This window comes from Rhinoderma darwinii, chromosome 3 (assembly GCF_050947455.1).
Source record: "Rhinoderma darwinii isolate aRhiDar2 chromosome 3, aRhiDar2.hap1, whole genome shotgun sequence".
Taxonomy (NCBI): domain Eukaryota; kingdom Metazoa; phylum Chordata; class Amphibia; order Anura; family Rhinodermatidae; genus Rhinoderma; species Rhinoderma darwinii.
The window spans coordinates 334,909,086-334,935,742 of NC_134689.1; the positions used below are offsets into that span (position 1 = coordinate 334,909,086).

The window sequence follows — 26,657 nt, forward strand, 5'->3', positions numbered from 1 at the left end:
GTCTTACCGTGTGAAAGCTGCAAGGCTGTGATTGGTGAGTCCGACTCACTCACCACTCACTCCACCTTCCCACCACCGCTACCCCCTGTTTTAGACAAAGTGTAGCTCTGGGCACAGTTGGGACCCCCAAATGCTGAATTGTACAGCAACTCTGTACAAGCCCCCCTTGTACAGAGTGCCACACACCCCCCTTGTACTAAGTGCCACACAGACCCCCTTGTAGATAGTGCCATGAAACCCCCCCTTGTAGAGTGCCACACAGCCCCCCTTTGTAGAGAGTGCCGCACAGCCCCCTTTGTAGAGAGTGCCACACAGCCCCCCTTGTAGAGTGCCACACAGCCCCCTTGTAGAGTCAGGTGACTCAGGTCAGGTGACTGGACTGGTCTACTCCCAGAAGCAATCTCCCTCAGACCGCTTACTCGCTTGGCCACGGCCTGCATATTTTTAATTTACGCAGAAGTGAAGCAGAATCTAAAAATATGCCCGCGGCCTACTCTTCTTTTTGCACTGCATGTACATATTCGCGCTTGCACAGTGCAACGTTCCGGGACGTTCCTGCCAGTGCAACATTCCTGCCGGACACTACAGACAGCAGAAAAAAAAACACCTGTTTTTTGTGGACTATCCGTAAATTTACCAACGGTTGGCAACCCTGGTGTTCCCCTGGGCACCACTTCCGCCCCTACCTTCCACTCTCTTAGCTATCTCCCCACACCCTCATTGAAGCCCTGCCCACCTACTGTCTTTGCCCTGTCCCTCCACAGAGCCATTGCCAGTTTGTGTCTCACTCCTGCCTCCCCTTCCGCCACTTTCTGTTGCCACCCTCATCCTCCAGTAATTGGGAAGCCCAGACGCCTTGACTATGTGGGGCCAAGAAATTTCTGATGGCGGCCCTGATAGAGGGTATAAAAGGAAGCATCTATTATGTAATCCAATGTGACAAAAATAAATGTGTTAAAGCAGGTGAACAGAGTCTACAGATCTACATCAGCCTTGGTTTTTTTATATATATATATATATATATATATATATATATATATATATATATACACATATATATTCACATATAATCCTCGTGAATCATGCTTTTTCAAATATACACACGTAATTTAGTCACCAAACACCAGGTGGCGCGATTCACTAACTGAAAGCTTACGCTTGTCTAGCCACTGGGAGCACGCTCTATTGCAGAACACGGAATGACGTCATTCCGCGCTGTGATTGGCTGAATTTAAAAAATACAATCCGCGGGAAGCGGAAATCCAAGTGACCGAAACCGAGTAATCTGTGCTGTGATATTCGGGCCCAGAGAAGCCGTGTTACCGGAGCAGCGACGACCGTCTGCCGTCATGATGAAACCTGCGTAAGTACGACAGGGAAGTGCGCCGCCATAGTTACTTTTCGTTATAGGAATGAGTGTAATCTCGAGGTGTAGTTCCACTCAGTCACTGTACCTGTTACCCCTATGAGTCTCAGCTGATCTCTCTATAGGGAATCTGAGGCTGTGGTGCGGGCACGACATCCGGGCTACAATTGTGGAACTCCATGTGTCTATTGATTTATAGCCTGCAGTATATGATATACAGGGAGGGGGATGGGCATTGTTTGCGAGAGTACGTGTATAGGGGGGGAGGCTTCATGTGTCTGAAGTTTTTTTTTATTGCATTTATAGAAAACTAAATGGTCGTTTTTGTTTTTTTTTAGATTTAAAAAAAATCAGTGGAAATGTTGCATTTCAGTGACTCCATTGACCTGCGCTGACTGCGTGACACTACTTCCGATACCATTGTTGGTGAAGGCTCTTTTGTGGTAGTGTAGGGGTTGTCATAGGGTCAGATGTAGTCGCCGACAGCCTCTGCTTTATCAATGACTTGTGTAAGGGGCATTATTCTTCTATCGTCTGTCTTGTTATAAAGAGGGACTTGTGGCATTGTCTGGCTTATAAAACCCATTTTCAAATTCACTGTTGGGGAAATCCGAGTTAATACAGGAGTCGCTCATTCAGGGCTGGCATCTATTAGCCATAGTGGAAAGTGGCTACAAATGTCTCTCCCACAACCTTTCACGTCCATGCGTTACACAGGTAGTCCACTAACTTCAATGAGAATGGTGTAATACATAATTTCCCCTGTGGTGGCGCTGCAGATACTTGCTGTCAGGCTCCCCCCACAGATTACAGCTGGTCATTGGGGGTCCCAGCACCAGCCTCCCTGTTATCTGCTTATTGTCAGGGGACCCTTCACACACAAAGGAATAGTCCAAAAGAAGACGACCCCTCTTACACTGGCCCATAATCAGCCGGTGCAGCGAGCTCTGATAGACATCGTTGATCGCTGCTCGTTTGCTCCTGTCACGCGGAGCTATGGATGGGGACGAGCGGCCAATACTCTGATTGTTTGTCCCCATACATTATTATCATGTGGCGGCACGTCTCCTTGTATACACACCTCGATGTGCTGCCGACAACTATTTTTAATATTTTCCTTTTTTAAAACGATCCGACCAGCAGATTTGCTCGTTGATCTGCTGAGCGTTCCCTGTTTACACAGGTCAATTATCAGCAACGATTGTTCTATTAACGCTCGTCTGCCCGATAATCGTCCTGCGTAAAACTCCCTTTAGTGTCACTGACACGGAGAATTACTTGTGACAATTAATGTCTATAGAATAAGCAGTCGCTTGTCTTTTGCGTGCTGTGGCTTATACCAAAATAGTCTTATGAAAGGCACTTCCTGATTTTAGTAGCTACACCCGTGACCTTTCCTAGTTTATCTTCCTGTTTCTTTCTGTTACTAATTCAAGTAGCTGTTTTTTACACTTGCTTTTTTGTTAAACTTTCCTCCATTGAAGACACAATTTTATATTAATCCCTTTCTAAAATAAAACCACTTTGAAAATGGTGTTAATTGCAAATATCCCACCGCTTTGGATCTAATGCTCCCGTACAGACGTGTGCATCTCCATGGTTACAGACTACAAACATACACTTTGTGTAGTCTGATCCTATAGTCATGTCACACTTTCCTCTACCTGCTCTTCTGCTGGTTAGTAAACTGTTTTTTTTAATCTATTTTTTTGTTAACATGTAATAAAAAAAATTAGTGCAAAAATTACTTGGATAGCCATTGAAAGAAAATTCTTAAAGGGGTGTTTTGAGATCGGAAAAAAGACCCATTACTCACCTGACAGATCCCCTGGCATTCCTGCGCAGCTGCTTCGGTGATTCCTGACACTTTGCTTTGTTTATAGTGCTGCATTGATGTTGTGCCTGTATACCCACATGATTGCTGCAGCCAATCATCAGCCTCAGTGGATTCGTGCTTGAACACTGGGGGGTTCTGTCAGCTAAAGGCAAACTCTGCTAGCGCAACATCAATTCGCATAAAAGCTGCACAAGAAAAAACAAATGGTGCATTTATTTCAATGAGCCTGGACCACAAATGTAGACCATATAATGACCTCTCCAAAAAAAATTGCGGTCCGGGAAAACCACAGACGTGTGTATTGGCCCATAGAAGAGCGTGCATTCTATACTATCCGCAATTGCGACTAGTATACAGCCATAGAACTGCGGTTGTGTGTATGACGGCTTAGACTTTTCAACATCCAAAAGACACCCAAAATTAAAATGAAGAATTGCTGACATGCCCCAAATGAGTCGCAGACGCGTACGGCGTACATTAAAGTCTATGCAGGTGGTTGCGTGTCATAAAGCCACCATGTTTGCAATTGTTACTTTGGATGTTGCGCGGCCAGTCGCCGTGTAGCCCTCGCGTAATGATTCTAATGTAAGCATGACAGATGAAGTATAGTTTAGTGCTGACATAATATCAAAACCGTCTGACTCGCTCATGAAGTGGATGAGAAATGCGCTCCTACTTTATACTATATTGTGTCACTCACACCTGTCATGGAAGTCAAACATGGGGCTGCCAGAACAGCAACTGATCCCAAACATTTTTTTTTTATATTTTTAAATGTGCTGAGCCTGAATCCTCTTAGAACAGACCCCTATTTATGACCATTCTGTGCTGACCTCTGTAACGCATGTTTTTACTAGAGGTCATAAACCGGCTTTTGTTTTAGGCTAGGTGTAAAAAGAAATATGGTCGTGTGCGTGAGGCCTTATACCTGTACCGCGATTGTATCTTGTGTGACTGGGTTGATGGCTCAATGTCACAGTAGCGCTAAGAATACTTGTTTTGTCTGTATCGGGTTGGACCAAAAGGTCATTCGATATAAAATAAGAAAAAGAGTAAACCTATTTTCTCATCTTGCAGAACTGACTGCTTCTGTTGGATAATAATTTCCTGCTTCACGAGCAATATTGTCGCTTTTCACTTGTTATGGGTTGAAATCTGCCCGTGTAAAACTAAGTCTAACTTGGGTTTAAAAGTTGACTTGCTCTCCAAGGTCCACATGAAGTATTTGTGCAAAGCAAATAAATCCCATGTGCAATATTGTCTGAGTGTGGGAGCGCTGGAGGGTTTTTCAGCATCTAGCACCCAGTAGAGCGCACAATGGTCTCTTGTCTTGCTTTTAGAGGCAGTTTAGGTGTTTTCTTTGATAACTCGCAAAGCTCAGGAATGTGCTGGCTATGGGTGTGTAGCAAAAATAATCCTCCCTCTCCCAACTCTCTCGTCATTTAATACCATTTCGAAAGTAGTTTTCCTGGTTGAAACAGAAGGGAAATGAACAGTGACCTAAAATGACATAGTTCTGATAGTCCAGAAATCCTGTTAGTGTCCCTGGTTTCCAGCATAAAACTGCAAGATAATGGGAGTTCCAAGAAAACTGCAGAAATGACAGGTTTATCCCGTGCCTGAGCTCTCATCAACTAGATAGACTCCAATATGGGCTGAAGCGTCTGGCAACTGATCCTTCATTCTCTTTCTCTGCATTGTTGAATTTATACATTATGGATTCCCGACTCCTACTATCCAGGCAAGTGTTGGATAGTTAAAGTGTAACTAAACTTTTAAAAAACATTTATCTATGTTCTCAATATGTTGACATGTCGGTAGTTTTGATCGGTGGCTGTCCAAGCACTGAGATCTCCACCGATCGCTGTAGAGAAGCGGCAGAAGCGCTCGGGTGAGCTCTGTTCCGCTTCATTTCTGCTTGGCTTTCCTCGGAAAGCAGAGCAAGCGGCGTACAGACTTTCTCACCCGAGCACTTCTGCCACTTCGTTTTAGCAATCGTTGGGGGACTCAGTGCTCGGACTCTCACCGATTAAAACTTATGACATGCTAAAAGTTTAGTTAACTTTAAAAAGAACCTGTTGGCCGTTTTGAGACCCTGCTGACAGGGTGATATAAGTGAGTGGGAATAAATTTTATACTTTTTTTTTTTTTTTTTCTTGGTCTTGTAAGTTGAGAAACTGACATTTGATTCTACTGGGACGATGGCAGCAAATGCCACACTCTCTGCTTTGAGTGACGGTTCTAGCGGCCAATCAGGAGGCCAGTCACTCAGAGCAGAGGGTCTTGCGATCGGCGCGCCGGGGAAATCGAACATCATTTTCTTTGTCAAGCAACTTGCATGTTTAAAATGCCCTTGTCCTTCTCTATATCACCCTGTTAGTAGTTTTATTTTTATCTCAAAACTACTGACCGGTTTCCTTTCAATATGACAAGAAGGTGGTAGTTCGGTAGGCAGTCGGTGGCAGAAATTGTTTGCACAATCTATTTGGATACACGGAGTAAAAAAAATTGATCTGAAAAGTTATGGATGAAAGCTTGCTGCATCTGTGTTTTAAGTGTATATTTGATATGTTTTTAATATACCATTTTTATCTGCAGGCGAACCAAACCTCCACGGAGGCCTCCTCCAAAGAAACCGAATAGTGGCCCGAAGGATCCAGTTGGTGTAAGTCTGCATGCAATCACAACTAGTACAAACCTAGCAACCCTCTCGTTTTTCATCTTTCATTGGGTTTGATCTCTCGGGCATTCAATTTTAAAAAAACCATTAATATTCTAGATGTTTCTTTCTAATTAAAGAAAATCTCTTTGAGGTCTAACCCGTGAGTTTTATGTTGTCTGTCTTCATCTGCTTCTCATGTGGCTACTTCCCCAGGTTTACTGCCGGGTGCGTCCTCTCAGCCCCTCAGACCAGGAGTGCTGCATTGAAGTGATCAATGAGACGACTGTGCAGCTGCACGCGCCGGATGGCTGCAGAGTCAACCGAAATGGTGAATTTAAAGAGGTGAGAATGTAATGTTTGCTGATTCTCGGTGGCTATCTATGCATCTTCTTATTCACCAAAGAACTTAAATTAGACCCTGGACTTTTCTGTCCCCTAAAGCCTAAAACTTTTTTTTTTTTCTGTTCCTGTCTTTATGCATAGCGGAGTTTATTATTTGGGGGGGGGGGAATCCGTAAGGTTTTTTATTTTTGTATACCCTATTTTATGTGCAATAATAAACTACCTAGTCCTGTATTGAGAAAGTGGTGTTGTTCCTTGATATATCCTGTCACATGTTTATGGAAGCGTTCTCTTGTGACTTGTAAAGAGCATGTGCTGTAAATGTACATTGCGTAGTCTTCCGCTTTACAACTGTACCATTGTGAGTGACGACTTGGGTTTGATACCTATTGCTCTTGTGGTCAGGACAGAGCGGTTTAGGTGCTTGGCTTTCAGAGATATCTGAACGCTCGATGTTTTCTACCACTTCTGTCTTCTATATTTGTCCATAGGTAGCGTTCACAATTGTCTGTGGTAATATCTCTGCCTTTTATTGGAACTGATTCTCATGATAGATGGAGTTGGAGAGCTGCTGGGACCTAGCAGACCAGTTATTGTCACCAAATCTATTTTCCCTCATAACTTGGGCCCCTGTACATACAGGGCAAACTACTGTAAATATGTAACAGGAAAAATCAAACCGACAACCCATATAACCTTACACAATCGCACTAAATGATACATGTCCTACATCAAAACTACTGTAACTAAGACTCTAGATAGCGCGGTTGAATCACCCCTAGGTCAAGTAAAATGTTTGCTTTTTTTTGTACGCCAAATTTTAACTTTAAGACTGGATTTACTTGGGACGTAAGTGCTGCGGATTTCTGCAGCAGATTACCGTCGCAGCTAGTTGAACCAAGCTCATCTGAATGGTGCAGACTGTCCTGTTTGCAGAAGAGGTAAATTCTGCACGTAACTCGTATGTATTCCGCTGCAGGAAAATCTACAGAATTTCTGTCCCGTGTGAATCCAGCCTTATGGTCCTGTTTAGCGGTGTGTAGAATGAAAAAGGCAATCATTGAGGCTCTTTATGAAATCGCCCACCTATGCAAGCATGGTCAATGATGCAGATCTCTCTCGTTCCTGTACGTGCTGTAGTCTGTGATAATTTCTTAATGCACTCATTCTTCTTAATGTGTTACAGACCCAGTATTCCTTTAAACAAGTATTTGGAACACAGGTGACTCAAAAAGACCTTTTTGATGTTGTTGCTAAACCTTTGGTGGAAGATCAAATTCGTGGTAAAAATGGTAAGCCGTTCTGGACACTTCGTGAGATTTATGATTAAATAGACTGGTATTATTTAGCTTTCAACCAAGCAATTCTTTATTTTCAGGGCTCCTATTCACATACGGGGTGACTGGAAGTGGAAAAACGCATACAATGACTGGGTCCCCAGGACAAGGAGGACTTCTTCCCCGATGTCTCCACATGATCTTCAATAGTATCAGTGGTTTCCAGGCTAAGAGATATGTAAGTCAGTAGTTTATTTGTATAGAACAGTCTTACTGGCTAGCCATGTTTTTGGGTTTTTTACATTACATTAGTGGTGGTCATGCTCAGGTTGTCCTCATGTGTTGTACTAATTCAAACCTGTGTTTTGAGAATGTTTTTGACAATCCTATTTGTTCTCTAGGTTTTTAAGACTGATGATAAAAATGGCATAGAAGTGCAGAATGAGGTAGATGCATTATTAGAGCGTCAAAGGAGGGATGCTCAGACACAAGTTCTCACAAGGACTCCTTTAAGCAGGTATGATGAGCAGATGTATGTGAGTTGTTTTCTGAATACATCAGTCCCCGATATTCATACATATGTTCTTCAGGCAGAGGCCAGAACCTGAGTTTGCTGATATGATTAATATTGAAGATGGCTGTAAAATAGAGGAAGTCGATGAGGATAGTGTCTACAGCGTTTTTGTGTCCTACATTGAAATCTACAATAATTACATCTATGATCTTCTGGAGGAAGTTTCTATAGATCCTATTAAACCAAAGTAAGTGAAAAAAAAATGTGTTTTTTTTTTTTGTTTTTTTTTTATTACCCCTTTCATTTCTGGGACAATTTGTAGTTTTGACATACACAAGTATAACTTGCGTAATTAAATTAAAAAAAAACAAAACATACCCATATGTTTTCTAAAAGTGGACACCTAGTAGATTGTGAAAATGCCACCTGACACTTTAACTCGGACTCCTTCATACAATTTTGTGTCTAAAAGCTTGACCCAAGTAGAGCCCGAGATGCACAACACCTCCTAAAAATGAAAGTACCATATGTGCAGAATTCATACATGCCACTTATGCTCTTGTAGATCTATCTTCACATAGTAGTCATCCGAATTGAATAGACCAAAGATCTTTCCCAGTAGATGTGCAATTACACTTCTTATCTTCCCTCTTACATTTGTATTTTAGTCATGGGAAGTGTTTAATTTAATTACTTTACATGTGCCCCTGGCAGTGAAAGGGTTATAACTACTATGGTGTCAATTTTAGGGATGTCACGATACCAGAATTTTTTTACTTTGATACCAATACTTTGTGTAGTATTGTGATACTCTATAACAAAACTATACTTTTGGCAATAATAATAATAAAAAAAGTTCTTCCGTTTTCTAATGTGAGGCGCGTGATGTGATGAATTTTGAACCTTTGTGCCTCATATTAATAGTAATTCACCCCATCATGTTCCTCAGTCATAATGGACAACATTGGGTTAATGTGTGAGGTATATGATGGGGTTAATTACGATTAATGTGAGGCACATGGAGGTTCAAAATTCATAACACCTCGTGCCTCACATAAGTAAAAGAAAGCAGTTTTTTTATATTAGAACAGCGTACATATAAATGTGTTATTACGGTCGCGACCATATCAAATGTGTATTTTATGTATCGAGACTGATTTTTAGTGTGTATTTTTTGTTACATCCCTTTTTTCTTTTTAAACTTTAATGTACTGGCATATATCTATATGCCAGTACATTAGCCTGTGTACTGATTGTACACAGGCAGTTGTTAGGACATACCTCAGTATGCCCTAACAGGAAATATGGTCAGACAGACCTAGGGTCCTTCAATAGACCCTGGGCTGTCTGCCCATATATGGTATGGCCCTCGGTCGCGTCACAGGAATTCCCTGTGACACGATCCAAAGGGCACCCCCTTCTCATTTACCTCTGAATGCTGCGGACAGCTTTGATCGCAGCATTCGGGAGAATAGCGGCGGAGATGAGAGGATTCTCTGATATCTGCCGTTAGAGCGGGGCTGCGGCTGTGTAATACAGCCATTGCCCCGCTCCTGACAACAAGTGCGTGCGCAGTCAGCATGAGGTGATGCGGCCGGTGCCGCACTAATGAGCGCAGGCACTGAAGTCAGAACATGGGGGTGTCTTGTGGTGCACCCGCCATGTTCGGTCTTCAGTGCCGCCGCTCATTAGTGCGGCGCTGGTCGCATCACATCATGCTGACTGCGCGCGCACTTCTCAGGAGCGGGGCAATGGCTGAATTACACAGCCGCAGCCTCGCTCTCATGTATTACTAAATAACAGTATCGAAGTTTCAATGCATCCCTAGTCCATTTATGTCCGTTTTACGATCTGCTTTTGTCCTTAGGGTTTTTATCAAGAACAAGTCCTGTGAAAATAAAGATTATATATATATATATATATATATATCTTTTTATTTTATATTGCCTTAAATGATGAAAAAAACAGATTATAACCTATTGCTATTCTTTCATCAGGTGGAACACGCCGGGGAAGAACGCAGAGTTTATGTATGTTGACATAGCTTTTGCCTTGTTGCCCAGCTCTGTCTGATTCCTTAGTTTTGTAAACCATGCTCAACATAATTTTCCTGTAGTCTCGTATCATCAATAATCCTGCATGTGGCTTCTCTGGCTCATATTTTCATAGCAGTTTTTTTTTGTTTTTTTTCCTTTTTTTTCCTCAAGCTTCCAGTGTTTGACTATTTCCTACTTTGTTTTAGACCACCACAGTCTAAGATTTTGCGTGAAGACCAGAACCACAACATGTATGTTGCAGGGTGCACAGAAGTTGAAGTTAAAACGACTGAAGAAGCATTTGATGTCTTCTGGAGAGGTGGGAATTTCGGTTTGCTGTAAATGCCATTATCTTTATTTTTTTTATTAGTAAGGCGAAATATGTTCAGTCTGCTAATCTGTATATAAAGCAAGCTTGTCTCAAACCATTGCTTGTCCCGGAGGTTATTTAAAGGGGTCTTCCATCACACAAACTGATGGCAAATCCGCAATGCGGCTGCTTCAGTCTCCAGAATGGTGGGTTCCTGCAGTCAGGCCCCCACCGATCGTATGGAGTGATGCCATATCCTAGTGATTAGACTATCGCTTTGTGTGATGGGAATAGACCTTTTAACTGCACCATATCCCAGAGGCTTTTCTATACAAACAGGATTCTGCTAATGGGAATTCTATTTCTTACCTTTTTGGTTCATTCACATTCACTTGTTTTGTGAATTTAGGTCAGAAAAGAAGAAGAATTGCAAACACACAGTTAAACCGTGAGTCCAGCCGCTCCCACAGCGTGTTCATAATAAAGTTGGCACAAGCCCCACTTGATGCCGATGGAGATAATGTTCTGCAGGTAATCTAATTTTGTTATATTTGTGTTCATTTACGCAACTCTCCATTTTATTAAATTGGGACTCCACTGGAGAGTGGCTCTTGCTCTGTCGGACTTTGTTCTAGCATGTAACTCGCATGCCCACTTATTTGATTGGGTGCTATATTGTACTTCTCAGCCAGCTGTACTTTATAAACGGGTTGTCCAGTTAGGACATTTTGGACGTAAGAAAAATAAAATAAAACCTGGCGGAATATTAGCTGCGTCTCGAGTCTTGTTAGCTGCCATTGATGTTCAAGTGTAGTATTCCTTAAAGGGGTTTGCCCAGATCAACTTTTATCTTGCAGTAATGTTAACTTGGATGTAAGAAACTTTGTATTTTATTGCCTATTAGGAAAGTGCCCTATTTCCAGATGCGGCTGCACATCATATGACCTGTAACTTAATGTTTAGTTCCACTCTAGTGAACTCTCATACGCTTATCCTGGAATGGAAAAGTTGCTAGTCACTCCCCTATATAGGGGACGTCACTAGTGACGTGCCATACAAGGGGGGCCGGTAAGTTTGCATGTGCGGTACCCGCTCTACTCTGCAGCTTCCACACGTGGTGTTCCGTTACAAGCGCTTGCCATGTTCTCTAGTAGAGAACTGGAAAGGAGTGTGAAGAGGGTGAAGCGTGATACCCGAGCACTGCACAGAGCATCGCATTCCAGGAAAAGTAGTTTCAGCATCAAAATGAAACCACTGTCAACCCCACTACTGCAGCCCCACGATTTTAACAAACGACACGCGATGGGGATAGTGGCAGAAATGTAATTTTAAAAGGGTTGTTTGACCGCTTAACCTGTTCCTCATTGGTTAAGAAATGTATAATGGAGACACTGACTAATATTCTTTCAAAACTGAAAGGATGTCCAGATTTCCTTGCTTTGTGATGTGGTTCCGGAAGTGGAGCTTCACGCCTTAGGCTTCGTTCACATCTGCGTCAGGGCTCTGTACTGTCGGAACAGAGCCCTGACTAACACAAACTGAAACCGTAGGTCTACTACGGTAGTCTACTATGCTATTCATCCGGTCAAAACGACGGAACCCTCACACAACGGAGACAAACTGAAACCATTGGCACCGGATCCGTCACCATTGAAATCAATGGTGATGGAAACGGAAACCTACGGTTTCAGTTTGTCAGTCAGGGCTCTGTTCCAACGGAACGGAGCCTTGACACAGATGTGGACATAGCCTTAGGTGTAATGTGGCGACACAGATTCAGGGTGCCCCCCTCCCTCTGTGTGTCGGTGACCTGATAAACTGAGCCAGGTAACCAGCCCCTTCTCGGACACGGCTAATACACAGTAGCTCTATTTCCAGTTTGCAATTGTTCCTTTTCCTCCTGCTCTCGTGTTAGGTCCCGAATGTGGGCGCACAACTTTCTGCTTTCAGTGTAAGCTGTCTTTTTATTATTATTGCTGTGAACGGCTCACACTGAAAGCAGATAGCTCTGTGCTGACAGATTAGGAGAGCATGAGGAAAAGGAACAATTGCAAACTAGTCAAATGCTATAGTCTGCTATACACTGCACACATGGAGATTATATAGCTGTAATGAGCAGTAGAACTGCTTATTCAGTAGTGGGGTGACACAAACGTTAGCCTTTGTGTGTCTCTCTCGCTCTCGATCACGGCATCTAAGTGGTTAAACGGCATGGATCAGAGTTCTCTTTTCCTGGCTTAGTGCGAGGTGTCAGCTGTAATACACAGCTGACACCTGTAGCGTATGGAGCCCGCTCCATACTTCAACTTTGCCGCATTAGGACGTCCGGGTGCGTCAAATGGTTAAGGAATTACTAATCCTGAAATATTAGTCACAAGAGGCTCTACCTTTTTTGAATCACCTTTTGAGCCTCTCCAAGTAATCTTGTTTTGTTTTTTTGAATCTTTGTGATTTGATCTTTTCTGCCCTCCAGGAAAAGGAACAAGTGACAGTGAGCCAACTCTCACTTGTGGATTTGGCGGGGAGTGAGAGAACAAACCGCACAAAAGCTGAGGGAAGCCGACTACGTGAAGCAGGTAGAAGCTGAAAATACTTTTGTATTCGTGTCAATTATAGATAGATAGTTTTTTATCTAGGAAGCCATAAACTTATCCAGAAGTTTTTTATGTTTGGCCTTAGGGAATATAAACCAATCTCTTATGACCTTAAGAACTTGCATTGAGGCTCTACGAGAGAACCAAATGTGTGGAACCAATAAGGTTAGTGGGTTTTGTGATTGGCGGTGTCAGATTTTATGGCAGTTTTCTCCTTGTGGCTCATGATTATTAAATCTTCATCTTAAATGCTTGTCCTGCTCTACTGTTGGAGCTCTTTGATATCTTGCTTTGTACTTCGGTAGGCTCCATAATCCTCTTCTGGATATAGAGGAATGGGATACAACCTTTTATTTCTAATCCAATATTTCTGGAAGGTTCTACTTTTTCAATTGGGGAACATGCATCATATATGGAATTAGAATCCTGTAGCACTTATAACGGAGCTCTGGTCCATTGAACAGAAGTGAATAGTGATCACACTGTGGAGAGGCCCATCCCTTTTCTGTTTGAATAATAAGTCCTTTATCCCTAGATGGTCCCTTATCGAGACTCCAAGTTAACTCATCTCTTCAAGAATTATTTTGATGGAGAAGGGAAGGTGCGAATGATAGTTTGTGTTAATCCCAAAGCTGATGACCACGAAGAGAGTTTGGTGAGTTTTGGAGAATGGATTGGCACGGAATTTACTTCACCCTTGTCTTCTATTATATTTCTTTTTACGTGTTTTACAGCAAGTTATGCGGTTTGCTGAGATGACGCAGGAAGTTGAGGTTGCTCGACCTATAGACAAACCAATCTGTGGCCTCACTCCTGGACGTCGGTACAGGAATCAAGCCTTTAAAGAAGAACTTACTCGTAGACTGGAGGACCGTGGTGGTCCTATAAATGGAGGCAAGTGCAATCTACTTTGGTACGAGCTGCTTTTTATATTGTGCTTTCTCTAAGGCCCCATGCACACGACCGTGTTCGGTCCGTGATATACGGTCCGCATGTCGGCTGCATGTCCCGGACCGAACACAGTGCAGGGAGTCGGGCTCCTAGCATCACACTTATCTATGACGATAGGGGTCACTGCCTGTCCGGAACTACTGTCCCGTACTGTAATCATGTTTTAGTGTGTGACAGTAGTTACGTGGATAGGCAGTGACACCTAGCGTCATAGATAAGTATGATGCTAGGAGCCCGGCTCCCTGTACTTTGTACGGTCCGGGACAAGCGGCCGACATGCGGACCGTATATCACGGACCGAACACGGTCGTGTGCATGAGGCCTAAGGTTTTCTCTTGTTACCACAGAGGCTGATGAGCAGGCCGTAATAGAGATGCTAATTCAAAGCTTCCCTCCTATCCCATCCTGTGAGCTTCTCGATGCCAATGATGATCAAACTCTTCCACGGCTTATTGAGGCCCTGGAGAAACGACGCCGTATTCGCCAAATGATGGCTGAAGAATACAACAAAAGTGGTAAGATGCAACTCCGGATTCTGACCATGTGTTTGCACTGACATTTCCTTGTGTGTATGCAAAATTCACTTATGTGATTGTGTCTACAGTTACCGCCTTCAAGTCCATGCTTCAAGAACTGAATGGCGTAGTGGCCGCAAAGGAAAACATAGCCCAAGGTAGAATGACTGAGAAGGAGAGGACTATAGTGTCTCAGAAATCTGAAATAGAGCGGTTAGAGAAGAAAATAAAAACTCTGGAGTACAAAGTGAGTGCTGCTATCCATCCATGTTTTAGCTACTTATACCTGCTACTTTGACATATTTTATTTTTTATTTTATTTTTTTAAGATAGTTTAATTGGCTCCTATAATTTTTTACATATAGATTGATATTCTGGAGAAGACAACCAACATCTATGAAGATGAAAAGCGCACTTTACAACAAGACCTGGAGTCACAGTGCCAGAAACTGCAGCGTCAGCTGTCTGACAAAAGGCGGCTAGAAGCGCGGTTGCAGGGCATGGTTTCAGAGAATGCCATGAAATGGGAAAAGGAATGTGTGAGTATCTGTCAGCCACAAGATATATATTAGTATGTCGCAGACTTAAAGGGAACCTGTCACCAGCGTTTCACCTATTAAACCAGCTATACCTGGTGGAAGTGGGTGAAATCATTTTTATGTAACCTATAATTATCTTCTAAGTCGGCTCTGTACATTTTAGTATTTAGTCTGTGTTCCCACACCGTATGCTAATGAGCATAAAAGAGGCAAATCTTCATTCCTCAAGTCTTCCAAAGTTAACCTGGCCTTCTTACTTTTAATTGACCGCTTACTTTTGATCGCATTCAGGGTGGGTGTTTTTGGCGCTGGGCGGGCATATGAGGAACGAATGAGACTCCCGAATTATTACCATAAAAGGTGCAAAATGTTTGCAGACCGTTAATTACCGGACGGAGGAGAAGTTTAGGAGAGGGGATAACGACAATGAACTTTTGACGGCAGCGGCCAGCGAGGGTTGAGGAGAGTTCAATAGATGACAGGTTCCCTTTAAGGTTTATTGCTCCTTTTTAGATTTGTATCTACTGGAATCTATATCCCTATCCAGAACTGTTTGACGTTACTTGAATTTATCTTCGCTCAGTTTGGCTAGTGTCTTAAGGTTCTTTATTCCTCCACTTACAGGAGCGCCGTGTGGCAGCCAAACAGATAGAGATGCAGAATAAGCTGTGGGTGAAAGATGAAAAGTTAAAACAGCTCAAAGCAATTGTAACGGAAAATAAAAGCGACAGACCGGAAAGGCCATCTAGAGAGAAGGACAGAGAGCCGAAGGTTCACACCAGATCCATCTCGCCTTCTCCTGTACCTGTATGTGTCACATGGAGTCCATAGGTGTTGGGTGGTGAAGGATTTATGGGCACGTGTACTATCTAGGGTTGGATTGCATGTAGTGGGTGGTCACACTGTCTGTCTGCATTTGGCTCACTGGGGGAAAGCTCTACCTCTTGACCAAAGTACATACATTACTTTCCTATTCCGTTCTTGTCTTCAATGGAAAAAAAACTTTTATTTTTTTTCAAGCTCAATGTGATAATGTTTCAACATGCAATTCTTTTGTTCAGGATTTCTCTTGTTAGGTTCTTTAGTTTGATTCATAAAGCAGAAGAATGTGAATACTCTTGCATGCGAATAGAAATGTGGCTCATGCAGTCTGATCGTAGCAAAACCGCCATATACGAAGATCGCAATTAGTCTGTTTTATTACACGTTCCCTAAATTTGGCTCTTACATTTCTAGGTTTAGTGTTTATAGGCCATACATATTACTTCTCATGTTATTTATTGATTTAATCTGTCTTTGGTTTTGTTTAGTTCCCTGGCAACCCTGTTTCTCAACCTCCCCACAACCATGCTACCCCTTTCCGTTTACAACTGCACAGGCGATCAAACTCCTGCAGCAGCAGCATATCCGTGTCGTCCTGCGTTTCACAGTGGGAGCAGAAAACTCCGGAGCACAAATCAGAAAGCAAGATGGGCCCCAACCGCAGGCGGTGGGAGCCAGAGGCAGCTAGGAAGTGTAATGCAGCAGAGAACAGGACAGGTTATCAGGCAGAGCTAGAAGAGGATCAGTGTTTAAGGGTTAGTGAGGCTTTTTGTACATGAAAATGGCCCTCCTAGGGTAACAAGGCTTGTGCAGTAATGCTCCCTTTAAAAACTTGCTTTACATGGAGTATTTACTTTTATTCATTTCGGAAGCTGACTGTCATGCTGCTTACAAGGGCTCTTCCTGCTTGTGTACCCCACACGGCTGTGCTAAACTTGAAGTGGCCTACTCAAATTAGAGCGGCAGCTACCAATTCTGCCTTGTTGCTGTGAAGAAATGGATTTCTGAAATTAGTCTGTGCATAGGAAACAGATATATAGCCTTCTATTCACTGGACAATCAATTGACTATGTCCACCAATTTGTAATATTTTTCTCTATCGCAGCAGTCAATGCTGCTGCAGAAACTCCAACCAATTTACCTAGGTAGCAATCGCTTTTGGATTTTTACTTACAATTCACAAATCCATTTCATTATTGATTTTATGTAGCATTGCTATAGTTAGAATGTATCTCATACAATAGATTTAGTAATATTCTCTCTTTCAGAGGACCTGTCGGCTGCCTTTCATGCCTATGTTAGTAAATACCTGTAATCCCCATAGAACATCACAATTCTGTTGCATATTGCGTTGTGCCGTTATCCCTCCTAGAAATGTATAAATAAATTGATAACTGGGTCTTACTGTTCCTATTGTCAAAGGGGTGTGTCTACAGACAGAGCACTGATTGGACCGTGTCAAACTACCTAGGGACACACCACCAGAGAGTTAATGTATTCATAAATTTGTAGGAGGAATAACAGAGGATCGGCACAACGCATATTTCTAAGAAAAGATGCTCCAGAATAGTATTATTGGGAATACAAGTATTTACTGAAACTGACATGTCGGAGTTGACGGGAATTTAATGTGGTGCAGCCTCTAGATTCTTGATCTAATGTAAAATGATTAGATAGAAGGTTTTTTGGCCAGTTAAAAGCTAGTATTGCCACATGCCTTTTGTTTGGGTTTCATGGTGCCTAGCTTTTTTAGTTTTACATGCAAATTATGCTTTTTGGTCAAGTGGGCACGTTTGCTGTTGTATCGCAGATCAGAATTGGTTTTGTGCCCTTGGAAGGACATTGGTCTACATTTAATTTTATTTATATATTTTTTTTGCGTTCGTTTAGGTTTCTGTTCATTGATTGAAACATCCAATGATTATATTGTCTAAGGCGGGATTCACACGACAGGGTTTCCCGGCCGGGTGCCGGCCGTTCATAAATCGGCCGGCACCCGGCTGCATTAGGAATAATAGACCCCTAATGGGGCTATTCACACGACCGATTTTTTTTTTTTGATTTTTTTTTGACGGCCGGGAAAACCGGCCGTCCAAAAATGGGACATGTCCTATTTTCGGCTGTGTGCCCGGCCCCCATAGAAGTCTATGGGGCCGGGTAATACACGGCCATCACCGGAATGTGTCCCGAGTGATGGCCGGGTCTACCGTCGCGCTCTCTCTCTCCCTCTCCCTCTCCTCACAGTGCAGAGTGCATGTGAGGAGGAGGGTCTTTTTTTGCTCCCTATAGGAGTCGGATTCCCCGGCCCGGGATTGGGGATTCCGCTACAGGAGAAGTGCGTGACTGCACTGTCCATATATGGACACAGCGAAGTCACTCACTTCTGCAGCGGAATCCCCGACTCTATGGCCGGGGATGCCGCTACAGGAGAAGGGAGTGACTGCACTGTCCATATATGGACATTGAAGTCAGTGACTTCTCCTGGAAGGGGGGGGGGGGGGGAAATGGGTGCAACCTACAGGGGACTTGGTGGCATCGCCTGCAGGGGGCTGTGTGGCATTATCTACAAAGGGCTGTGTGTGGCAACAAATTTAAATGCAATTCATCCGATTTTAAAACGGACAGGGAAAAAAACTGATGCAAATCGGCCGGTAAAAACGGCAACTCGGAACGGATGCAAACCGGCCGGGAAAATCGGCCAATTTTCCCGGCCGACACTCGGACCCTGTCATGTGAATGAGGCCTTAGTTATTTAAAAGCACCTATGCAGCCAAATTTCTATTACTTCATTTTAGTTCAGATTCCGAGAATATTTACACTGAATTTCTACCTGGTCTCGCTTGCATGTGTAGTACAATTATCGCAGTCACTGGTAGAATCGCTTCTCCTGCCATCATCATAATGCATGAAAGCCCCGTGGCATCTGTGGGCAAAGAAATGCTTCTAACAATTAAGCTTTGTACGTTGCTCTGTGGAGAGGTTCATATTCAGCAATCGGGTCTTACTCTGTTCCTGACCCTTCTCCCCAGTTACTGCTTTGCTTTTAATCTAACCCATTGAAATGGTGCATGCCTATTTATTGTAGGGTTGGGCTTTTTTTTTCTTGTACTTGCAGCAAATGATTGACAGATTTACAGAGCTGCTCAACAGGCCTGATAAATGGGGACTTGTTCATAAATTATACTTTTGGGGATCCACAAATGGTTTAAAAATAAATATGCAATTGATAGGATGGAGAGGGTTTTTTGTTTTTTTTTCAGCCATTGACTTGTCACTATTAAAGTACCTTCATATACTATAGAAAAATGATTATAGTGCAGGAGTGTGCACAATAATAGTCGCTAATACAAGTCCCTTATAAAAACTATTGTGCGCACTATAATCGGTTTTCTATTTAATGTCAGAATAATTGCAGGCAGTTAAGGAGCTAAACGTCTCCAGACCAATCATAAGGAAGTGGTGGTGGTCTAAAGCTGGCCGGATGCAGCAGCTTATTCCCCTCTCCTTATTTCAATAAGCATACATACCCAAACTTAAAGTGAATCTCCTACGTTTTAAATTGTCGTTTTTAGGTCTGATATTCTGCGCTGATTTCTTATATCTTTATAGCAGTTGGCGTTACATTTTGCAGATACAGCTGAAAATCCACTGCATGATGTCAATTTAAAGAGAATCTGTCACCTTTCCTGACATGTCTGTTTGTAAATGATTGTATTCCTCATGAAATAACAATTCTGGAGCATCTTTTCTTTGAACTCTATGTTGTGTTCCTGAAATGTATGAATAAATTGACATCTAGGTGTTACTAGTTGCGGGCATGTCCCTACACACTGACTGTCCAATCTGTCAGACCGTGAGACTGTCCATTTATTCATAAGTTTCTAAGCGGAATAACCGAGGAGTTCTGAGAAAATATGCTCTAGAATTGTTTCATGAAGAATAATAGACATTTTAGGGGAGGGGACAGATCCTCTATAAAAGACAACATTCTGGCTACCTGCAGCCGCCATTAGGGGGAGCATGGCGGCATACTGTGTGGTATATGGAGTTCAGTATGCAGTTGGCTACTTGGCTTCCTCTAGTGTTGGATGCGGCAGCCAGAATGATATCATTTAAGTTACTGACCAGCACTTGGAGCTTTCAGTTTCAGAAAAAGAAAAACAGCTCTGACTTGTAAGAAAGATATATTAAGCGATTAATCCGTGCAGAATCTTGACCAAATCTAGATCTATAAAAGTATTCAAGGGGGAAATTCACTTTAAGGTTATGTTTACGTTCGTCCTCTCCGATTTTGTTTTGTCTAGAATTGTGTACAATGAAGACTGAAAACAAGTAATTGGTTTCAATCCAATTTTCCTTTTTTTTTTTTTTTTTTCTTTTCCCCTCTCCTAAAAAAAAAAACAAACCCTGTTTGAACATCGTTCTAAGGTTGCAATATGCATTACAGTGGATGATCTGGATGGACAGCTACGTACATTCATATGTATTCAGCCCATCCGTAAGCAGTGCTTTAAAAATGCATGTGCACAAACTAGCCTATCCAAACCATCGGATCACTGACCCGCAGACCGAACGTTTAGCAGAAAGTATAACCTTTTTATTGCTGAAACAAAATGAAGCGTTGTCCTGGAGAACAACTCGAGCTATGACTTTAGAGGACGATCAGGCCTGTTGACTGCTCTTCTGTTTGCACTCTGAGTAATTTGATGATTGATTTTCATTTATTTTTTTTTTGTCTTGATTTGATTTCTGGTCTTGCTTAGAATGTTCCCCCTGTGCACTCCAGACAGCGTCGCTCTCGCTCGGCGGGCGCAGAGAGATGGGTAGACCATAAGCCGTCCGGTAGTGTGGAGACGGAGACAGTCATGCAACCTCATGTCCCCAACTCCATCAAAGTGTCTGTTGCCAGCGAAAAGGCGCTGGCAAGGTGTGATAAGTACATGCTGACACACCAGCAGCTGGCCTCGGATGGGGAGCTTGAAACTAAACTGATAAAGGTAACCATCTGAATATGAGAACGGGAACAGACTGAGGGGTCACTGGGAATTCATACTTCATTGCTCTGAAGCCCATTTATGTGCCAGAGCTGTGTGTGGCATATATACTGTCCTGCCTACGTTTTGAGGGGGTCAAACTAAGGATCTACGTAATGTTAGTTGACTAGAGTAAAATAAGACCAACATGTACTTCATATACGTGTACAAAATACATTACCTCTCCTGTCTATCACTATTTGGTGAGCACAATATGGTGGATCTGTTGTGTTATTTGTGCTGAATATGGTTTATTCTTCTAAATTTTAGGGTGATGTTTACCGGACTCGAGGGGGAGGTCAGTCTGTTCAGTTCACTGACATTGAAACCCTCCGGCAAGAATCCCCTCCCGGCAGCGGGTGAGTTTCAGAATTTTGTGGTCACATCTAATCCATTGTCTTGACCGTCTAAATACTAAAGAGACATCTCACTATGGCTTCTCGATTTCGACAGTTCATAGTTTTGCTAACCTGTTAATACTTGCTGTTTTCTAGCCGCAAGCGCAGATCTTCTGGATCTAACCAGCCCCCACAGAATGAATACACGGACTCTGAGTGGACCGATGTGGAGACCAGAGTATGTATGACTGGATAACACATCTGTACATGGGTAAAATGCCTTTAATCTAGGCATACATTTAATGCCAGGAACAACTTCTTATGCTTTGTAGTGTTCTGTTGCCATGGAAATGAGAGCTGGATCCAATATGGGACCTGGGTACCAACATCACGGCATTCCTAAGTAAGTGTTCAATTTCTCTGCTATGGTACCCACATCTTAAACACTGGGGCATACTGAGAGGTGTTTGAGAAAGTGACTGGTCAGGATAGATGGAAGCTGAGCTGTAATTGGCCTCCCAGGTCCATGCATCTCGCTGTATAAGCAACCTACTCGTAAATGCATGCAGAATTATTGCGTATTGCTGCTGCCTTTTTTAATTCATTTCTTTTTTGCTTTGCTGTCACCTCAACAAACGACAAGACCGTTTAGATCAAGGGACGGCAATCTTTGGCACTCCAGCCATTGTGAGACGGCAAACACAGCAAAAGGCTTTACTCCAGCCAAAGGCTGTGAGGGCATGCTGGGAATTGTAGTTTCACAACAGCTGGAGTGCCGAAGGTTGCGAACCCCTGGTAAATGTCAATATTCTTAACCCTATATGATGAGATCTTTAACCTGTTTGTGTACATTGATGTATGTCCCTATTCAGGAGTCTTTTGTATTGCATGTCGAATTTGCACATGTGCTTTAATGTTCCTCTATTTCTAGGCGAAGAAAACCTTGAATGCCCTGTGAAGGTTGATGAACACTATTCAACTCCGGGACGTCAGGGCCGGCAGGCTTTTCTTTGTATATATGGAAAAGAAACCGGAAAATTTTTAAGGCTAGCTGATCTGTGAAGCTGTTACTCTGCATGCCCACCTGGAATTTACTACCTGGCAGATTGTGTATATAATAATTTTCTATATATATACACACCATCTTTTGCTGCATGTATTTTTATGGAACCTTTCATACGCTCTAATTCTGTATTCCAGCATATAAAACTTTGGAGTTTTGACCTAGACTGTGTACACATTTCCAAACTGGCCATGAAAGGGTTTTTATGATCTATAGATTTTCTTTGTAATCTTATTTAGAAGAATTGCTGCTGTTTCTTAAGTAGCAAAAATGCACTTTACAAAAGCTGTTCATCCAGAAACACTATTTAATATGTCCCAAGTATTGTACAGAACGTCTTTACAGACCTTGTCTAACGTCGGTGATGGCCGGGATCCAGTGTGTTTACAACATACAGGTAGTCGGGATTTAATAAAACTTTCAGTGGCTTACATGAAAACATTTTGGGCTTCATGAATTTCCCTGCTGTGCTCGGACCAGTTGTAGACCTCGTTTTTTGATGGTAGAGCCAGGAAACATTCTGTGCATGGCTGAAACAATTTGAAACTGTTCTGAAGCAATGCAATATTCTGTCTGGCAACGGTTACACTACAGGAATGTGGCAAGAGATTACATTAGTGTCTGTCCTGTGGGTGAGATGCAGGGTGCATGTGGGGTGGCACTGATGCCAAAGCTACTGGTCGACACTCAGAATAATGACTATCTGGCTGTCATACAGTAGTCTTGTCAATTGTACCAACCAGCGTACACGAACGTCTACCCACATCCGATCTGTCAGGAGAGTGGAGTTGGAGGGACACTAAATTCTCAGAATTGTAGCTTATTCTTGTAATTGTATGCAATTCCATCATACAACCAGTAGAGGGGGGTATTTCTAACATTTTTATTTTCTGGCAGTTTATTCCTTTGCTATACTTCTAACAAATATTTCCATGAATTGGGCGTTCAGATTTTTTTGTTTTTCCTTTTATGTATTTTTATTTATATGATTTAGTCATCACTTTTACATGTGTTTAATGCACTTAGAATAATGGAGAGAACTTCTTCATAATTTCTCTGTTCACAAGGTGGGAAATATTGCAGTGGTAACAAGGATGTTCCCCCGTGACTAGAATGCAGGATTTTAGACACCTTTCTTATGGACACTTTGCATAGATTCTCGGCCATTATTTTTTTTGTGTTTTTATTTTTTAAACTCTTCATACCCTGTGTTTGTCACCTCCTGTACCACCATTATTTTCACTAACTCAGTGGTGTGGCACAATGGTCAAACTGTGTCATGCCCCCCTCCCAGCAATGTACGTGTTTGAGGCTAGGGCTACAGGAGATGCAGTAAAATTGTGAAATGACGGCAACATGACCTCAATGTTTCTCTTTAAGAATATCCCTTTAAGATCGGTTACAGATTTTTCTTGTGCTGGAGCAGCTTCTTGGGAATACAACAATAACCTAAATGGGGGTGGAAAACTAATAGTTAATCATGCAACTAAAATCTCTGCAGCTTGAAAAGGAAGACTCCTGTGATCTGCCAAATGTACCTGCTTTCACTGATCTATTTTAGTTCTTGTATATGAGACTGGTCTGTTATATAGTTTTGTGTGTAAATTATGAAAGGGCATTGAAGGTCTGTCAATCATGGTAGCCTAGTCTATTCTAGAACTATAATAAAGGACTCTTTTTGCAAGGTACCTGTGTGTTGGGCATTTTTGGCTTAATACTTTTCTGTCTGGGAAACAATGCATCCTGAAAACAAGCCCTTCTACTGTTCAAATGCAATAATGGGGCTCATAAAACCTCTTCGATGTAAAAATGGCTGCAGATGTGAGACTGTTATAGATCCTGGAGAAATGTATCTAATCTCAGATCTATGGTTTCCAGTAAAGGGACCGGTGACGTTCTCCTCACCCCAAGTTTAGCAGCACCAGATTTGTCGGCAGCTGCTTATCTGCTGAACAATAGTCTTATTTCTGACTTTAGTGTGACTGTTTACTGTGTACACCATACTAGCCATGAATACAGTAGAATTCAATGTCTCCGATTTACTGATGCAACTTTTTGGATTATATAATAATAATAATCTTTATATAGCGCCAACATATTACGCAGCACTTTAGAATTTAGAGGGAACATGAAACAAACAATATCAGACATTACATAGTGACAAAGTTCATTTACAATTAGCTGGGCGTTGTGAATGGGAGTGTATGATGCTGACGAATCAGCATCATCCACTTCTCTTCGTTAACACCCAGCTTCTGGCAGTGCACAGACACAGCGTGTCCTCGCGAGATCACGCTGTGACGTCACTCACTTCCTGCCCCAGGTCCTGCATCGTGTCGGACGAGCAAGGACACATCGGCACCAGAGGCTACATTTGATTCTGCAGCAGCATCGGCGTTTGCAGGTAAGTCGATGTAGCTACTTACCTGCTGATGCTGCTGCAGAATCAACTGTAGCCTCTGGTGCCGATGTGTCCTCGCTCATCCGACACGATGCAGGACCTGGGGCTGGAAGTGACGTCACAGCGTGATCTCTCGAACACGCTGTTTGTCTGTGCACTGCCAGAAGCTGGGCGTTGTGAAGAGAAGTGGATGATGCTGATTCGTCAGCATCATTCACTTTTATTCACAACGCCCAGCTAGTAAAAACGCCCAGATGTACGCACATAATACACGCCCACTTGTACATAACTTTAAACACGCCCAGTTGTACTTTAGAAAGCCTCATTTACATACATATAAAAATGGTCATAACTTGGCCAAAAATGCTCTTTTTTTAAAATAAAAAAGTTACTGTAATCTACATTGCAGCGCCGATCTGTTGCAATAGCAGATAGGGGTTGCAAAATCTGGTGACAGAGCCTCTTTAAGTAGGAGTTTGTGTTCTACAGTGTCAAAGGCTGCAGAGAGATCCAAAAGAATAAGGAGAGCGGATTTACCGTCTGATTTAGCCGCCAAGAGATCATTTGAGACTTTAGTAAGGGCAGTTTCTGTGGAGTGTAGAGTACGGAAACCAGATTGTAAGGGGTCAAGAATGGAGTTAGCAGAGAGATAGCGGATAAGGCGAGAGTAGACCAAGCGTTCCAGGAGTTTGGCGATGAAGAGAAGATTAGAGACTGGTCGGTAGCTAGCAGCGCTGGATGGGTCAAGAGTTTTTTGTTTTTTTTTCCAGTAATGGGTTTATAATGGCATGTTTAAAAGCGGAGGGAAAGATACCAGAGGAAAGAGAGAGGTTAAATATTTTAGTCAGGTGACTAGTGACAGCTGGGGAGAGGGACTGGAGGAGGTGTGAGGGGACAGGATCACTAGGGCAGGTAGTAGGACAAGAAGAAGAGAGGAGCCTCGAGACTTCACTCAGCATTTGACCCAATAACTGAAGAAGAGGGAGTGCGGGAGGGAAGGGGATCGATGTTACTAGGGGAATGGGAGATAACATCATGCCGGATGTTGTCAATTTTAACTTTCCAAGGGGGGAAAGGGCAGCGCCACACCGCCCCCTTGTAGGTAGCGCCCCTGTGGCTGGTTATTTCCGCTGCAGGAGTTTCCCCTAATGTCACTGTCCATATATGGATAGTGATGTCGGGCTGCCTGTAGGAGTGGAATCCCTGGCCAGAGGGATTCCGCTCCTACAGGGAGCTACAGTGGTGCTATGTAGAAGGGGGCTGTGGTGCACTACGAACAGCAAAAAGAATCTCCATCACCACTGTGGAGGAGAGAGCGAGCAGCAAAAAGCACGGTCGTCACTCGAATCACATGCAAGTGACGCCCGTGTTTTACAGAGCCCCATAGACTTCTATAGGGGCTGTGAGAACAGACCAAAACATGTTGTTTCATTTTTTGATGGCCTGGTTTACCGGGCCGTCCTAAAATCGGCCGTGTGAATAGCCCCGTTTGGGGTCTATTTTTTTATTTTTTTTTGTACTGCGGCCGTGTGATGGCCGTTAAATAAGTGTCCATCACACAGCTGTCTATCCCTGCCGTGTGAATAGGGCTGAACTCTGGATACATTGCATTAATATCCTGAATTACAGCCTGTATTAAGGTTGTCACACTTGGCATAATTGCCTTGTATTTCTGCTGTGTAAAAATAAGTTGTGGATAACTTTATCATGTCCAATGGAAGAAATACTCTGCCAATCAGATGCAGATTTCTCAATTTCTGCGATATAGATTTCAATTAAATTAGATTGTAAAGTGATCTGCAGCATGCTTTTAGATTGTGGAAATATAAGGCAAATACGCCATGTGTGATACCACTCTTTTATAGTGCAGATATCTCCCAGCATTCCATGCTTTCTCAGTGTCTTGGGAAGTATGGTCTTTACACCAAGAAATGACTATCTGATTAGATAGAAAAATAAATTAATGGCTCATGAACATGAATGCATGAGGTCTCTGAATGAGCCAGTGACCACATTGAGTCCTGTCCTAAGAAATCGGGAAAGTTCCAAAATATTAA

General features: G+C 42.7%; 1 protein-coding gene across 5 annotated transcripts; it reads left to right on the forward strand.

Annotated features, from left to right (window-relative positions):
* Positions 1–1,248: 1,248 nt before the first annotated feature.
* On the forward strand, positions 1,249–22,638 carry KIF23 (kinesin family member 23). 5 transcript variants are annotated; one of them, XM_075858357.1, is made up of 24 exons: positions 1,249–1,363; positions 5,802–5,868; positions 6,079–6,207; positions 7,394–7,499; positions 7,586–7,722; positions 7,886–8,001; positions 8,075–8,245; positions 9,996–10,028; positions 10,241–10,353; positions 10,754–10,875; positions 12,818–12,920; positions 13,024–13,103; positions 13,474–13,593; positions 13,673–13,832; positions 14,237–14,404; positions 14,494–14,651; positions 14,770–14,943; positions 15,568–15,750; positions 16,254–16,520; positions 20,529–20,762; positions 21,069–21,157; positions 21,293–21,374; positions 21,469–21,539; positions 22,068–22,638. In XM_075858357.1, exons 1-24 carry the CDS (start codon positions 1,350–1,352, stop codon positions 22,081–22,083), a joined length of 2,913 nt encoding a protein of 970 aa, XP_075714472.1. In that variant the 5' UTR covers positions 1,249–1,349; the 3' UTR covers positions 22,084–22,638. The 5 variants fall into 5 exon arrangements, with proteins under 5 accessions (XP_075714472.1, XP_075714474.1, XP_075714475.1 ...); XM_075858359.1 differs by lacking the exon at positions 20,529–20,762; XM_075858360.1 differs by lacking the exon at positions 16,254–16,520.
* Positions 22,639–26,657: the final 4,019 nt, after the last annotated feature.

What these genes read in the sequence shown, in the direction of transcription:
- KIF23 (XM_075858357.1), top strand. An exon ending in GCCCGAAGGATCCAGTTGGT is followed by an intron (nt 5,869 to 6,078) that starts GTAAGTCTGCAT and finishes CTACTTCCCCAG; the next exon opens with GTTTACTGCCGGGTGCGTCC. An exon ending in ACAAGGACTCCTTTAAGCAG is followed by an intron (nt 8,002 to 8,074) that starts GTATGATGAGCA and finishes TATGTTCTTCAG; the next exon opens with GCAGAGGCCAGAACCTGAGT.